The sequence below is a fragment of the Sorex fumeus genome, unplaced genomic scaffold (assembly GCF_029834395.1).
Source record: "Sorex fumeus unplaced genomic scaffold, SorFum_2.1 ptg000128l, whole genome shotgun sequence".
NCBI lineage: Eukaryota > Metazoa > Chordata > Mammalia > Eulipotyphla > Soricidae > Sorex > Sorex fumeus.
In genome coordinates, this window is record NW_026606185.1 from 21,821,887 (window position 1) to 21,839,728 (window position 17,842).

At 37.9% G+C, this 17,842-nt stretch overlaps 1 protein-coding gene across 4 annotated transcripts in view; it reads left to right on the top strand.

Annotated features, from left to right (window-relative positions):
- The window catches only part of MYOM1 (myomesin 1), a 140,650-nt gene that overhangs the window by 94,904 nt on the left and 27,904 nt on the right, over positions 1-17,842 (top strand). For all 4 annotated transcript variants that reach the window (XM_056138266.1, XM_056138267.1, XM_056138269.1 and 1 more), the window contains 4 exons: positions 845-959; positions 13,492-13,648; positions 15,937-16,043; positions 16,524-16,568. In XM_056138266.1, the coding sequence (XP_055994241.1) occupies positions 845-959; positions 13,492-13,648; positions 15,937-16,043; positions 16,524-16,568 (424 nt within the window). The remainder of the gene's footprint in view (positions 1-844; positions 960-13,491; positions 13,649-15,936; positions 16,044-16,523; positions 16,569-17,842) is intronic.

Below are 17,842 nucleotides of genomic sequence, written 5' to 3' on the forward strand. Positions count from 1 at the left end.
TATATTCAGTGGAACATTCATCTGTTAAATCAATTGGTACAATTTTTGTTCATTTTAATTTCAGGGCTTTAAATTGGTATTTTTCAACCTTTTTTTACTGCTTTGAACCTGCAGCAGTCCTGGGACTAATATTTGAAATATGTTGCTCTAAATGATTTTAAATTAATGAGAAATGTCTATGTCTATGTTTGTAATTCCCCTTTCTTGTCAAGAATTTTAGCTGAAATTATGCATGACGTGTCTCAAAAAAATAAAAAAATGCATCATATAGAAGTCCTATGAGCACATTGTATTTTGTTTAAAGTACAGTCCTTATTCTTTGGGGAGAAATATAGAATAAAAATGTTTTGTTATTTAAAAAAATTGTTTTTTTTTCACCTAAGAATAAGGTAGTTAACTTGTTTAAAGCCCATACTTTAAACAAAATACAAAGTGTTCATATATGTTTGGTATGTATGCATATGTGTAAGTATAGAAGACACTTATGAGTACTTTGTATACACATACACACATAAATATGAATATATATAGTAAGAACAGATACATATACATGTATATGTGAATATAATGCATATGCATCAGCCTTTTGTTTCTGATACTTAATGGCCAACAAATTTCCTATGAAGGGATATAGAATCAAGAGTTCTAAGAAACACCTCATCTACATTGTTCAGAGCAAAGAAAGTCTAAAGCTAAAGACACAAGTCTAGTCTTTAATACAATCAGACCTAGACAGCAAGTCTTGGACCCTTTGTTCTGTATAACTTAAATTGTCACTACAGAGAAAATCACCACCATCTAAATGACACATAAATACCCATCCTTCTCTACCTGCTTCTTTCAGGTGCAAAACCTCAAGGAAGGTATCAGCTACGTGTTTCGCGTCCGAGCCATAAACCAGGCAGGGGTTGGGAAGCCTTCAGATCTTGCCGGGCCTGTTGTAGCAGAAACCCTTCCAGGTGGGTCTTTCCTTTATAAGATACAACCTAACTTCCTGTGCTTTTCCTAATTTTTAAAACCATCAAGCTGTGCTATACAAAGAGTTAGTAAGCATGACCTTAGGACATGATATCATTTTTTTTGACAATTTTTTCCCAAGGGTTTAAATTTTATTCATTTTTCTTAATTGAATCACAGTGAAATACAGTTACAAAGCTTTCATGATTGAGTCTCATTCAAACAATGATCAAACACCCATCTCTTCACCAGTGTACATTTTCTACCACCAGTGTATCAGTATCCCTCCTGACACCCCCACCTCATCCAACCCGCTGCCTCTGTGGCAGGCACCTTCCTTCTTACTCTCTCTCTACTTTTGGGCAAGCACATGATATCATTTAATGTGTCACAAGTTCTTCAGGACAGTATGAGTAAGGTTTGAAGTGGCCTGTGGATATTCTGGTTCATTCCTAAGAAACAGAGGTTCTTGTTCAGCTTATGCTTCCTGAACCAATTATGTTAAGCTTACATTTTAAAAATATTATTCTTATTATTCAGTGTCTTTTAAGTTTCACAAAGTTTCTCCCCAATCTTCAGGCAAACTGGGACAGCCCAATTAGTAGAGTCAGTCCTGAACAATTGTAGGATTTAAGTAATGGTGGTTATTAAGTTATACTGGAAAGAAACAATCATTTTCTCTGAAAGCCCAGATAGTCAGTGTTCTCAATTCTACAGTTCTATATAGACTTGAAAGCCCGTGACACACATGTTCAACTCTTCTGTGACACAAAAACCATCATAGATAAACAAATTGATAAGAATGACTGCTCCTACCCAATACCCATCGGATAAGGGGTTAATATCCATCTTGTATAAGGATATACAAGATGCTAGTAAAATTGCACAAGAAAAAAAAATCTAGCCACACCAAAAAATGGGGAGAACAGAAGCTTCCTCAAAAAAGAAATACGAATGGTTAAAAAGCACATGAAAAAATGCTCTACATCACTAATTGTCAGGGAGATGCAAATCAAAACAACAATGAGATATCATCTTACACCACAGAGACTGACACACATCAAAAAATAAACAAGAACAATCAGTTCTGGTGCGGATGTGAGGAGAAAGGGACTCTTTTTCATTGTTGGTGGGAATGCTGACTGGTACAGTCTTTTTGGAAACATTATGAGAGTTTCTTCAAACACTAGAAATTGACCTTGCACATGATCCCACAATACCCCTTCTGGGAATATATCCTGAAGGTGCAAAAAAGCACAGTGGAAATTACATCTGTACTTGTATTTTCATTGCAGCTCTAGCCAGAATCTGGAAACAACCCAAGTGCCCAAGAACAGACAACTAGTTAAAGAAATTATGGTATATCTACACAATGGAATACTATGCAGTGGTTAGGAAAGATGAAATCATGAAATTTGCTTATAAGTGGATGGACAAGGAGAGTATCACGCTAAGTGATATGAGTCAGGAAGAAAGGGACAGACAGAATGACTCTACTCATTTGTGGAATATGAAATAACATAACATGAGACTAACACCCAAGGACAGTAGAGACAAGGGCCAGGAAGATTGCTCCATGTTTGGAAACCTTCCTCATGAGCTGAGGGAGAAAGCAACTGGTATAGAAAAGGAATCACTAAGTCAATGATGATTGGAGGGATAGTTCCAGATGCGAGATGTGTGCTGAAAGTAGATAAAGGATGACACATGATAGCCTCTCAGTATCTGTATTGCAAACCATAATGCCTCAAAGTAGAGAGAGAGTATGGGGCAAATTGTCTGCCATGGAGGCAGAGGGAGGGGTGGGATGTGGGGGGATAGTGGGAACATTGGTTGTGGAAAATGTGCACTGATGGAGGGATGGATGTTCAATTGTTGTATGACTAAAACTCAAACATGAAATATTTATAACTGTATCTCACAGTGATTAAAAAAATGGCTATTCCAATAAAACTTTGTTGTGCATATTATATGCATTATATCATGTGATGCACTGTAAAATTTAAATTATGTATGATTTTCAAATCTTAAAGTCTTAATCTTCTTCAGATTTATTTTGAATACTTAAAAATAGAAAAACTATTGCTAGTTTTCAGGTCATATAAAAAAGAGGCAACTTGCCAGGTTTAGCTCACAGGCTATAGATTGCTGACTCTTGGGTTAAACTAACAGCAGTCTTCACTGAATCATTTATAGAGTCCATGCCATGTTTGGAATAGAGAAGACAATCTTCCCTTTGTTACGAAAACAAAGTTTATAGTGGTCATTGAAAAATAGATTCAGAATGTTACATCATATTTATTTAGTCTAATCTCTATCGGTTTATAAAGATATATGTTTCACTTCATTAAAGATACATAAGAGAATACCCTAGAAGTGTAGAAATGAAAGAGGATTTAAAAAATATTAACCACTTATTTGTTTTATCCATTCTAACCCAAGCTCTTTTACTTTATTTTCAAACTTAAATGAAGAACTGACACATATGAAATGTTTGCTTTTATGATGAGAAAAAAATGTAAACACACAAAGCCCTACTCCCATTTCATCTGCTAAAAAAGAGTATCACTTTTATGCACCCTTTGAGAACATACCTTAGCCTTTTGCGCAATTATTTCATAGCCCTATTTCAACACACCCTTAACTACCCTCTGATCTAGGTGCTATTAGAGTGGGCCCTGCTATACAGAATTGGGATAGGCATGTCTAGAGAGAGTGCCACGCCACAACTTCCCTTTGCAAACTTTCATAAGAGAGCAGAAAAATGCTAGGAACATAAATTCTAAGGAAAAGTGGTGCTGAAGACTACAGAGCACATATTTCTATATAAATCAGAGACTTTAGTTGTCAAGTGAGAGGAAATAAAAGGCACCTAATGGACATGCAAAAGAAATGCAAAATCTAAAACTGCAGAATGAAAGAACAACATTTGGATAATCCTAAACTTTGAATCTAATTACTAAAAAATTTAAAGCACCCTGTCAGCAGCATACTCCAAGTTTGAGTGACCAAAAAAATCAAAACTTAAGCTGATTCTTTATGTATACAGCTATTGTCTCAGAAAGGCATGCCAATAGCAAATCCATCACTATAAATCTACTAGCAAATTCCTAGGTGAAAGGCTTGTTTTACTGATCTGGAGTAAGACACCTATCAGACTGTGACCATTCTATTCTTAGTATGTAAGGACAAATAAGCCCCATAAACATCTATATGGTATGATTCTAAATTAATTCACCCAGAGCTTATAATATAAAAACAGATCCTGGGATGTTTAAAGTCCAGTGCCTTGCACAAGCCAATCCCAGGATTCTCCAGCACCACAAATGCTTCTCCATCCCACCCCATCTCCACACTGCCAGGAGTGACCTCTGAGTGCAGAACTAAGAGTAAGCACCAAGTGAAGCTAGGTATGGCCCCCAAATAAAATAAAATAAAGTAATATAAAATAAGAAACATGTAAATTAGGAGACACTTAAACTTGTTTTTCATAAAATATTTCCCATGGCTGAATAGGCTATAAACTAAGTACCAAAGTTATATATGTCCCTGTAAAAAACTATATATATATATATATATATATATATATATATTTAGTCTATGGTAATCTGTATTTACTGATTTTGCTAACTATATGATATATTATTTTTACCCAGATATTTATTTTGTGTTAGAATGGATGGGGCATGAGAATGGGTGCATATCAATTTCAAGAGATGGGATATGAAATTTGGGTTGTTATTCCATAAAGAAGTCCCTGTCTGCTTCCACCAACCTCCATGATCCAGGGATTATAAACAGAAGACCCACCCTACTGATACCAGATAAATACCTCATTGGCAAACATCCATTACCTCCACTACCTCCACCCAGTCGCCACCACGCTCCAGGACACTTTCTGGAGACATCATAAGACACTTAATACAAGATTACTGCACCATATTTGATAGGGTTCAAATATGCTTTGAACCGTGGGAACACCTGCAAGGGTTATTAGAAGCCACCCTAGAAACTTCTCTCCCTTTCGGAGAGCCTGATAAGCTACTGAGAATATCCCACGGCAGAGCCTAGCAAGCTATCCGTGGCATATTTGATATGCCAAAACCAGTAAATACAATGGGTCTCATTCCCCTGACCCTGAAAGAGCCACCAATAAGGCAGCATTAAGAAGGATGAGGAAGGAGAGGCTGATAAAATCTCAAGGCCAAACTAGGTGGTAAAACAAAGAAGGACAAAAATGACTGTACTTTCAATGCACGTACACTGGCATCAGATGCATCCATGGAAGACCTGATGGTACAAGCACAAAAGATCAAGTACGACATCATTGGTCTGACCAAGACGAGAAGGCATCAATCACATCACGCCGTTTTCGACACTAGAGAAGAACTGTTCCTCAGAACATGCAACAAAAGAGGAGTTGGTGGTGTCAGTGTCCTTGTCAACACGAACTTGGCCATGAGCATTGATTCATTCGAATGCCTAACAACTCGAATTGGACGATTACACTTGAATAGATGTGGCTCACTGCCGGCAGTTTCTATCTTCATTGTCTATGCACCAACATCCAGTTATGATGAAGGAGAAATTGAGAAGTTCTACAAGGAGCTGGAGAAGTTCTATAAAGAAGACCACACCTTCTACAAGATCATTGTTGGTGATTTTAATGCCAAGATAGGACCGAGAAGATCAGCCAAAGAACTCCACATCGGGACCCATGGCCTAGAATGGAATGAACAGGGTGAGAGACTGTTTGAGTTCATCATGTCAACCAAGACCATCCATGGTAACTCACAGTTCCAGAAGGCCGAATATAAACATTAGACATGGGAGTCTCCTGGTGGATGGTTTCACAATGAAATTGACCACATCATATTCAATCGATGGTTTTGCCTGACTGATGTTGCTTGTTGTTGCAAAATTCCAAACAGGATTGGACCACTGTCTCCTTCATGCAAAATTATACTTCACAGAGCAGAGAGAAAGGGCTGCAAAGTTTAAGAAGAGAACTCACAGAACAACCACCAACTGGGAGCTCTTTGGCACTATTGCAGCAACATGGGAAGATGCCATTGTTGACAACATTGACAAGGAATACAGTTGACTGGTGGAGCACCTCCATGATTGTGCGAGGAACGCAGAGAGAGATAGCCACAAAAAGATGCCTGTCTTCGAAAACTCTCGCGCTCACTCCCCAAAGTGGCTTGGCACAAGCCTCAGGCAACCACAAGCGAACATTCGAGCTTGCAAAGCAGTGAAGAATAGTGATAAAGGAAGACCTCAAAGAAAGAAGTGCTGGCAGATGCGGCAGAGGCCGGGTAAAGCATTTGCAATGCCCGCCTGTCCTTCGTCAACTATAAGACCAAGATGACTGCCCTCTGACATCCTGATGGATCCATCTCATCTTCCACAAGGGCAATGGAGATTATCCATGATTTCTACTCAAATCTCTTTGATAGTCACATCCACCTGCTCAAATACCAAATTCTACAAGATAGATATGTCATTCCCAATGTTCTCCCTTCCGAAATCCGACAGGCTATTTTGTTGGTAAAGAAGAGAACAGCACCCAGCCCAGACAAGGTCAGACCCAAACACCTGAAGAACCTGTCGTCAGTACTCATCAATACACTGGCTCGGCTCTTCACACGCTACCTGTCTGAATGCAAGTTTCCATCCCATTGGAAAACCAGCAGGACTGTACTACTGTACAAGAAGAGAGACATCCATGACATTGATTGGCAACTATCGCCCAATCTGCCTGTTGTCTGTCGTCTACAAGCTGTTCACTCAAGTCATCCTGAATAGGGTTGGCAGAACACTAGATGAAGGACAACCATGCGAGCAAGCCAGGTTCCGAAAAGGATTCCACAAAATCGACCATATCCACAGGATAACCAAGCTTATTGAGGTTTCTTGGGAGTTCAAGATGCCACTCTGTCTAACGTTCATTGATTTAAAGAAGGCCTTTGATTCTGTTGAGACTGAAGCGGTCATCGAAGCCCTAGCCAAACAGGACGTTCAAACTCAATACATCAGGATCCTCCATGAGCTGTATTACAGATTCATTACCAGGATCTCACCATTTTACAAGGAAGTGATCATTGATGTCAAGAGAGGGGTTTGGCAGGGTGATACCATTTTACCAAAACTCCTCAGTGCCACCCTCGAGAACATCATGCGATGACTGGAATGGGAAGGAATGGGAGTGAAGATAGATGGTCAGCAACTATACCACCTCCACTTCGCTGATACATCATTGTAATAACACCAAACATTAGCCAAGTGAAACAAATGCTGGCCGACTTCAACCGTGAGTGTGGAAAGATCAGACTATAGCTGAATCTCACGAAGACAATGTTTATGAGAAATGATCTCGTTACTGACATTCCATTCTCTCTGAATGGAACTACCATCTCCGAATGCAACAGGTATATGTACCTAGGTTGAGAAGTCAACATGACAAATGACCTGGCACCTGAGTTGCGCAGGAGGAAGAGAGCAGCTTGGAACACCTTCAAGAGCATCGAAAAAATAGCTAAGAGGATGAAGAACCTCTGGCTCTGGGCACATCTCTTCGATTCCACTGTTTTTCCTGTATTAACATACGCCTCAGAGACCTGGGCCCTACGAAAACAGGATGGGAACACTATTCGGATCTCCCAAGGAGGAATCGAAAGAGCTATGCTTGGAATATCACACTTCAGTCAAATGAGAGAAAGAATCTGGAGTTCCAACCTCTGTCGACGGTCAAGTGTTAGGGACACTGTCTCATTTGCCAAGGCATAGAAAATCAGATGGGCAGGACACGTAACGCGATTTGGAGACAACCGCTGGACTAGAGCCGTTTCCGACTGGATTCCAGGGGACATCAAAAGATCGTGTGGCTGCCCACCTAAGAGATGGTCAGACCTCTTCGTCAAGACCCTGAACAATCGTTTTGAGACTCTTTGTGTTTCTAGAATGAGCAGACGGCATTGGGCTTCACTAGCACTCAACAGGGATGAATGGAGACATTACTGGCGCCTGCTCAAGCAAACCAATGAGTAATGGAATGTCAAGTGATCAAGTGTTTTCATAAAGTAATTTATTTATAATACATTTTATAATACATTAATAGGAACACAGAGAGAAAATAAAGCTCACATAATAGCAGTCCTCAGATGCATCAAACAAGATACCTCAAGTATAATTTGAATTCCAGTTAAAAATTAACCCAATCCACTTCAGTTAGTAGTCTCTCTTTGAAGTCATTGAATATGTTAGCAGATGTAGATTAGCCACAGATGCAAAATCTGATCTTGCTAGTAAAGAAGATACAAGTAATAGAATAATCAGTCTCTGTCAGGTTTTACCAAGAAATTTATAAGCTGAAAAATAAGCTAAAATATTGAGTGTGGATTTGTTGCTATATAAAATACACTTCAATAGTTTATTTTTGACATTTCAGAAACAGAATATATTGGTCGCCCAGGTCTAAGAGTATTATGTAAGTGGAGGCAGGTTGAGCCAGATCAGATGGTAGAGCAGAGCTGGGATGAACCAGGTGTGGCAGTTGGTCTGAAGGACCACACATCACTGGCAGTAAGAATAGTAGGCATTGTTAGCAGAAACCCAGCAGCAGGCAGGCAAAGTCAGGCTGAGGCTCCAGCAGATAGTTGGCCAGAGGAAATTAGGTTGGGGGTCCACCTTGGAATAAGATAGGTTAGAAGAATATAATACTTTGATCTACTAAATAAGGACCCATAACAATCCCAGTTGCTAAAAATTTGTTTGGTCCCAGTAGCAGGTATAGTCCAAAATGCTAATATGTGCTCAATGGCTTAGTGACAGAGATTAGAGAGATTATGCACCAGGAAGCCAGATGAGCTCAAGTGGCAATTTAGAAAATGGCACTTATATTTGCTTACTAGCCTATCTCATTCAGCTAGTTGTTCTCAGCATGTTAGAATCATGCTAGGAACTTCTTGAAAAACACTGATTCAATTCCAGAGCAATTAAATGGGAATCTCTAGGACTAACCCTGGCCTAGATTTATTTTTGTTAGCTTATTTAGTTACCTAGATTTATTTTTGTTAGCTTATTTAGCTACCTGGGTTACTCTAGAATGAAATTGAGCTTGTGAATTGTACTTTAGACTCAAACTTGGTTAAGTGAACCATCTTGATCATAACATTCAATTAATTTTACAGAATGTGATACTTTAGGTATTTATCAGAATTCAACCATGATTGACAGTAACTCAGCACTTGGCAAGAGCTCAGTTAGACTGCAGGAAATTAAAAAGAAAATCTGAGAATGCTCTACTTTTCGTCTCTGCCTCTTTTCCAGATTTATCTCCACAGATACTGTTTAGCAGATGAACCTGGGAGCTGTTAGCTAGACTTGTCATTAATTCATAGGTTATTCATAGGTTGTTCTCAGTTTTTTCCTTGAGTAGATTTTAAAATCCATCCATTGGATATAATTTATCCTTTGCAAAACAGTGATAGAACTTTTTTTTAACCCCAAATCTCTTAATTAAGTAACTCTATCATTACTTCCTCATAGATTTTAGTATGTGGAAAAATTCGTCCTCCAAAAAATAAACTACTTCCCTTATCACTAGCATTGTTTATAACTACTACTTACTATTGCCTAGTTATCAACAACTATTTATTATTGTTAAGATTAGGATAATAAAATAAATTGTGAAATACCCTTTATTACACAAAAAAGAAACCTACCATCCAACATATCATTCCTTGTAAGAAAGAAGATAACTCTGAGTTTATTTTTAGTTTTATTTACTTTTAAATTTTCCAAGTAATGTCTTTTGTCTTAAACCTTTCACATTTGTTCTGTGTAGTCCCCAAAACCACTGCACCTTCTCTCTTTGTAGATGCAGAATACAAAAAGTATGCTTTTATTTCTCAAAGGCAGCTTCAGTTCCTTTCCTTCCTTTCTTTTCTTCTCTTTTCTCTCTTTCCCATTCTTTCTTTCTTACCTCTCTCTTTCCTTCTCGCTCTCCTTTACCTCTCTCCCTTTCTTTTTTCTCCCTCTCTCTTTCATTTTTTCTCTTTCCTTTCCCTTCTTCCTTCCTCCCCTCCCTTCTCCTTCCATCTCCTCGTGGTGCTCAGAGAACCATGCAGTACAGGTTAAAATCTGGGCCTTTTACATGCAAAGTATATGCCCAGCCACTGAGTTGTCTTTCAGTCCCCCATACCATTTCCTATAATAGATATTATTGTCAAAGAATGAGCCACTTTTAAAAAATGTCCTTACTGGGGGTCTGAGAATGTGAATCAAGTATGAGAGCACATGCCTTGCCTGGTTGGGTAAGCTGGATGTAGCTGTGATCCTTGAGCACCAAGGGATCTGGTCATCACAATTACAGCAACAGGAGCCCAAATAATGATTGTAGGAAGCTAAATTGTCTTTATTCAAAATATTGTGTTGATAAAATAATTGAGGGGCTGGAGCGATATCATAGCTGGTAGGATGTTTGCCTTGCCTTGCACGCTGCCGACCTGGGTTTGAATCACAGCATCCCATATGGTCCCCCGAGCACTGCCAGGAGTAATTCCTGAGTGCAGAGCCAGGAGTAACCCCTGTGCATTGCTGGGTGTGACCCAAAAAGCAAAAAAAAAAAAAAACCCACAAAATAATTGAGAAAACAAGGCTTCAAATTTGAAACACGATATTGAAAGAGTCTGATGACAATAGCATTGTAATGACATTCATGATAATAGGGAAGCTGTAAAATTTTTATTGATGAGTTTAATTCAATAATTTTGTCATATATATACACAATTATTGTTTAAATTGCACTCCTTCTTTGCCATGTTGTGTTTTAAACATTATTTTCTAATAAAATTGTTATTTGCATTCAAAAATTAGCTTAAATAATTTGCTTTTAAATATTTTCAATGAATTTGATTTTACAAAGTTTTCACCTTTTAGAAATGTGCCTTTACAGTTATATTTTAACCAACTGAGAGAAATATTGATTTGTCAGAGAGAAAATCAAACTTTGAATTCACTATAAATAGAAAATACACCTCAATTATAATATTTTATTTGTTGACAGCTTTATTCTAACTTGTCTATTTATCAAATATTGGTCTTAAGTTTTGTAAAACAAGTTTCAATATAATTTAGCACTGTCTACTTTAGCACTGTCTTTCCATTGTTCATCCTCTTGAGCGGGCCCAGTAACATCTCCATTGTGAGACTTGTTACTGTGTTTGGCGTATTGAATATGTCACGGAGAGCTTGCCAGGCTTTGCCGTGTGGGTGAGATGCTCTCAGTAGCTTGCCGGGCTCTCTGAGAGGGGCGGAGGAATCAAACCCGGCTGGACCAGCTTGGCGACGCACAAGACAAACACCCTACCGCTGTGCTATTGCTCCAGCCCTCCAATATAATAAACATTCTAATTATAAACTTATTTTTTCTTTTAAATTTGTTTTTAAATCTAGTCTTTGTCACTTACAGAAAATATTGAAGACAAAATTTCTGCCTTTCACCCTATAGTAAAGTGTTTAAGTAGTTAAACATCCTTTTGTATCGCTAAAAGTATTGTAAATCACACTGCCTAAACTAAAAAAAAAATTAAATTTAAATAAAGTTAAACATCCAGTGTAAGTTTTTGGAAAATTAAAATGCAACTAAATAGCTTAAGGAGTATTTGATTTTATAAGTTCAAAATTAATGTGGTTTTGTTTTCATTTTACTTAAATATATTACTCAATGGAGCTGGAGAGATAGCCCAGGGGATAAGGTACTTGCTTTCTGCATGGCCAACCCATATCATCTGATCACTACTAGGAGTGATAATTCAGCACACCACCAGGTATGGCCTCCTAAACAAATAACTAAAACAGAAACAACAAAATATTACTCAATAGCACTCACGTTCGGTAAAATTCTATTTTTCGTTTGGAAGCCGCATCCAGCCATGCTCCAGAGCACCTCCTGCTCTATGCTCAGGTCATTGCTTCTAATGGTGCTTTAGGGACCATTGGGCTGCCAGGGATCAAACGGGGCTTCCTGCATGCAGGATTGCACTTGACACTTCGAGTTAGCAGTGCCTATCCCATATTATAACCCTTTTTTGCTTGGTTTGGTTTTTGGTGGACATGTCACATAAGGAATAAAAAAATCTGTATATAGATAAATACAAGAATAACGCTTTAAGAATTTGGGTTTTTGTGTGTGTGTGTGTGGGGGGGATCACATCCAGCAGTACTCGGGCTGTTTGTTCCTGGTTCTGTTCTCAGGGGCTTGAGAGCTTGATGCAAAGGGCTGGAGCATATGTGAGAGACCCAGGTCAGATACCCCAAGCACCTAACTGGGACTAGCCCTCAGCACCGCCAGATATGGCTGGAAATATTACACAGCCAAAAAGTAATTTCACATTTTGAAGATTTACAATTGAAACACACATGTCTGAGAGTAAGTGCATAAATTTAATGAATTGGCAGACTAAGAATGAAGACTCTCATGGACTCTTCACTATCTGAGGGCACTCATTTCCTTTGGGCATTCTCTTAGTGGAGCTTTGCAATTATTTCCCATACAAGTATTATTGGACATTGAACAGCAAGCTAATCTGCTTGCTTCTTACAATACAATCTTGAGAAAATGCTATAAATCACTTGGGGAGTATGTATTGGAAGATTTTTATGCATTTTTAAAAAGTAAAGTTGTACACTTCTGAGATTGAGCTTATTTTTCCAAATGGATATTTAAATAAGCATACAAAAATAAACCTACCTTAACAAATCAAGTTTAGACTGGCAATTAAATGAGTGTCAATTTGAAAGAATATTTTACCCTTCAAAACAGGTTTAGGCATAAAAATGAACGTTTTATATGCAGTTGAAACTCTCAGAATTTCACTGTTAGATGCAGCTATAATTTATTAAGCTAAAAAATGAATTCAAAACATCAACTGAATGGTATATTTTAATCTAATATCAATCTTCTCAAAGCACTGGAATCTTATGTTAATTTGACTTTCCATATAGTTTAATAACAGTTGTTTCTCCGTTGCTATTGTTAGTCTCTGGAAGAACATCCTTAAGTTGATTTATCTTTCCTGGTGTATTTTCATATATTTTCTCATTCTAAAATAATTTACAAACTTTTAGCATGTAAATATAGATAAATTCTTATTCCCTCTGCGTTTTCCCCTTCAAATTCCCTCGATGATTAGTTGGATAGAGTTTCATTGAAGCAAATGTTGTAAATTGGTTTTGGAGGAGAATCACTGAGTTCCTCTTTCTTCAGGCTGTCATCACCATTATTGTTTATCAACCCAATCCCACAGCTGTGCCATCAGTCACACCAACCAGTTTTTATTTACTCGTGGACAAACAATACTATCCACAGCATCACCTCTAAGAAACATTCTTTTGTGTAATTCCATGTTAGTGTATCAAATTAAATTGTAGAGCAGAAGTCCTCAGTGAAAAATTGGGTTGTTCCCTTTCAATCTGAAGTTAAAAGGTTGCTTTTTAACCTGAAAATGTATCTTGTTTTTGATCACCTAGGAACCAAAGAGGTTGTTGTCACTGTCGATGATGATGGAGTCATTTCCTTGAACTACGAATGTGATCAGATGGGTCCAAATTCTGAATTCGTTTGGTCCAAAGATTATGTATCCACAAAAGACTCTCCAAGATTAGAAACGGAAAGCAAAGGCAACAAGTATGAACTGTCTCGATCATAATAAGGGAGGGGCTTTCTTTTATTAGAGAAAAACAAAGTAAGTTCTTTGATTTCCATTTTAAGTAATTGGTATAAGCAAGTAAAATCACAAATATTTTATGTCTGGTAATACAAAAAGTAATAACTTGTATAAATATTTAAAAATTATTAGATTTATAAAATACTTCCTAGATTTATAAAGTACTTCCCACATCATTTAAGGGGCTTTGTCAGAGAAATCAGGGAGATGGCTTAGGAGGCTGCCGTGCATTCAGGGACACTGAGTTCAACCCCTGCCACTGCATGGTGCCCTGAGCACCATTGGGCATGGGCTAAAACACAAACAAATTAGTGCTTTCCCATATATTATATCATTTAAATTATTAGAGAAGCTTGGTGGCTAGGGAAAGAGCTCAGCTGGCTAGAGTGCCTGCTTTCAATGCAGGAGCCCAAGTTCATCCCCAGCACCACAGCATACCCTAAGTACAAAGTTCTCATAAGTCCCCGAACACCTCCGTGTATGACCCTGAAACCAAAAAAATTAGGAAAACCTTTATTGACATAAAAGCCAAAGATTATTCTCATTATCCTATAAGAATTTGAAAACATGAAAGTAATGATGAAGAAAGATTCTTCTGAGGGACAAGGAAGAACTTACTGTTTGTTTAAGTAAGATAAGGTCAATTAAAGGGATTAGGAATATTTTATGCTTTTTTTCACTACCACAATAATATACAGTAAAGAATAAAACATTAGAAAGAACTTTACCTGGAGGCTAGAGCAATAGTAACACAGGTAGAGCACTTACCTTGCACTCATCTGGCCTGGGTACCAACCCTGGCACCACTTAGGGTCTCCCAAGCCCCACTGCTTGGGAGACCAGCAGTGGGGCTTGGGAGACCCTGAGTGCAGAGTCAGTAATAAGTCCTGAGCACCACCCAGTGTGACCCAAAAGCAAAACAAAACAAAACAAAACAAAACAAGAACTCTATCTCAGAAGCGCAGAATAGAGGTACTCAGTTGGCATTTCTTTCATTTTCCTTTGGTGGTGAAGGGGCATACTGGGTACCCTTGGGGGGAAAGAGTAGCTTAGGGGCTGCTCTTGACTTTGTGCTCACTGCTAGCACTACTTGGGGAATATAAGGTGCTGTGCCTGGGATCTGGGTGGAACCCAGCCAGGCTTCCTACAGTCCTTGCAAGCACTCAGCCCTTTGAGGTATCTCTTCAACCCCAGTTCCCCTTCCTTTCCTATAAAACCACTTTTAATGGGTTTTGGATTTTTTTCCTTAAATAAAAATGGAGACAGGAAAGGGTATTATTTTATGTTCTTTTGCTTTCTTTTTGCTTTAGAAAAGAGTTTCTTTCACTTTGCTTATCAAGGTTTATGTTTTATATAAAACCAACAAATTGGATTATATTTGGTAAAGCAGAATATTCATAAGTATTTCTATTATTAGAATATCTCAGAAATAAAATAAATAATAATTATGTTGATGAATGACAAGGAAATATTGAATATAACTTAGTGACATCTTGGTGCCACTAGGCTCTAAAAGTCCCTTGAGAAAAATATAAATTTGGCCAAAAAAAACTAAATATGAATTTTTCTTCTAGCTTGTCCACTTGAGTAACATTTAAGTGTGTGGCTGATCTTAATGACTGACTAGCAATATGATTTGCCATATTAGTCACCAAATTTATATCAAAAACTGCACCACTGACCTATTCACTTATTCATTCCACAAATATGTATTAATTATACGTTTTATGTCAGACAAAGATACAACAATAAATGAAATTAACCTGTCCCTAAAGCACTGTAATTATATATGAGGGAGTGCAGAATGTACAGATAGTGAGGAAGACAATAGAGGAAGTGCTAAAATTAGGGAGTGAAGGGGGAAATGCAGGTGGTGACTTATAGACCCACCCATACTTAGCAACAGCAAACTGCTTTGTGACGACAATTTCCAGCTTCTCAATAAGAGATGATAAACCAAGTGTCTTTATGTGGATGAAAATCAATGTACCACATAGTATAAATGAGGATAGATATCTTCTATGAGGATAGAGGATTTGTACCAGAATCCCCTAGTGTACTCAGCACCCCTGGGAGGATGCCAGAAAAGTCTTCCCAGAAGTAGTGATAGTGAGTAAGTTTAAGGTGGAGAAAGGGGATAGGAACAAGTACTCCTGATGAGGGGGTAAAACATGTAAAGGCCTCAGGAGGGTGGGCCCCAGGCTATACACATGAGTGCCTCCATTTTAAAAAGTGTTTTGTTCTGAAGGACAAAAATGACCTTTAAAGACCTTGGTACGGAGGACCTGGGCATTTACTCCTGTGATGTAACAGACACTGATGGAATAGCATCAAGCTACCTGATAGATGAAGAAGGTAAGTCCAAAACCAGTTAATTCACAAGTCTAATATTGTTTTTTCCCCCTGAACAATTCCCCAAGATCAGATGACTCTCATTTCAGTAGTACAGTATAATTATTCTTCTAACCATTTAATTAATTAATTAATTAATTAATTTTGCTTTTTGGGTCACACCTGGCTATGCACAGGGGTTACTCCTGGCTCTATACTCAGGAATTACCCCTGGCGGTGCTCAGGGGACCATATGGTATGCTGGGAATTGAACCCGGGTCGGCCACATGCAAGGCAAATGCCCTACCTGCTGTGCTATTCCTCCAGTCCCATCTTCTAACCATTTTAAAAGTTTATAAATCTTATTTATTTTTTTGTTTTAGTTTTATTATTTTGGAGGGGTACAGTGCCAAGGACTTGAATCAATGGCCTCATGCATGCAAGGCAACTACTCTACTGTTGAGTCACATCTCTAGCCCTAATTGTTATTTTATTTTCCTACAGAAATGAAACGTTTACTTGCTCTCAGCCAGGAGCACAAGTTCCCAAGTAAGTATTCACAGTGCATTCACCATTTAGAATTCACCATTTAGAATTCCTGCTTGGTGGTGACTTCTGGAATTGGTCAGATGGCAATGCTAATGAAATTCAGAGGCTCTTGAGAACATTCAATGGGACATACATATTCTTAGCGACAGATGTATTTTCTGGAAATACTGTTTTTTGACATAAGAAATACCACATACAAAATATATTCCATGCTCTGTTACATAAAGAAGTATCAGTTTACATAAGTGACATAAAGATAGTTGCTTCTATTTTGAACACCTAGAAAATAAGGTAAAGAAGCCTTGGTCAGAAAAATAATACCTCTGAACTTTCTATAAACCCCTCAATAGAGCACTTTCCACATAAATGATTAAATTTCTCACTTAAGAACTGTGAGAAGATGAGAAAGTCTGAAATGACACTTGGAAAGTTCCACTAAGCTGATACAATCTGTTCTCATTGGCCAAAGTAGTGGGTTATTGAGAAAGTTCAACTGTATTTGAGAAATAAATAGAAGGTTAACATTATATATTTATTATTTAAACTCAGAATTTTTTTCACTCCTTACTCTTTAGTTTTTTTCACTACTTGCTTTTTCTCTAACACAGGGATCCAGAAGCTATATCCTAATCCAGACTATTAGCAAAGCTTTCTACATCTATAGATATGCAATTTTCTAGGAAGACGATCACTCTTCCAAAATTTCAACAGCACTGATTTCAAAACAAACTTACTGCCCTAGAACCAGTAGCCTGACTCCTTTGTATATTACCAAGTACTGGTGACTTTTTGTCTCAGCTATAATATTTTCAAAACAAACTTTATTCAACCAAAACAGCACAGCAGAGCATGAGGTATAAGTGCAGAATGCAAACCATGTGAATTTTAAGTGTGGAACAACAACTAAAGGAATTGGAACATCAATGAACATTTTGGCCAATTGTGTGACCTGGTGTTCCATCCCCGAAAGCACCACAATTAGTGTGCATGCAACTATAGCCAGGCAAGTGACCTGTTATTCTAACAACATCACAACCAACAAAGGGAAAGCAGTGTGGGGTGGGGAAAAATTTTATAAATAGGAAGAATTTATCTCTCTGGGTAAGTCTCTGTGACTCTCTACTGTGGTTTTGGTTAGGTTTATTTAGGGATAATGAAAAAGTGTGATGAAATATTCTTGAGTTTGATCCTAGAGAGCTGAAGCCTTATTTAAGTTTTTCATTAACAAAACCTGTCTAGCTTTGCAACCTGGGGACTCAGAGATATTTTTACTT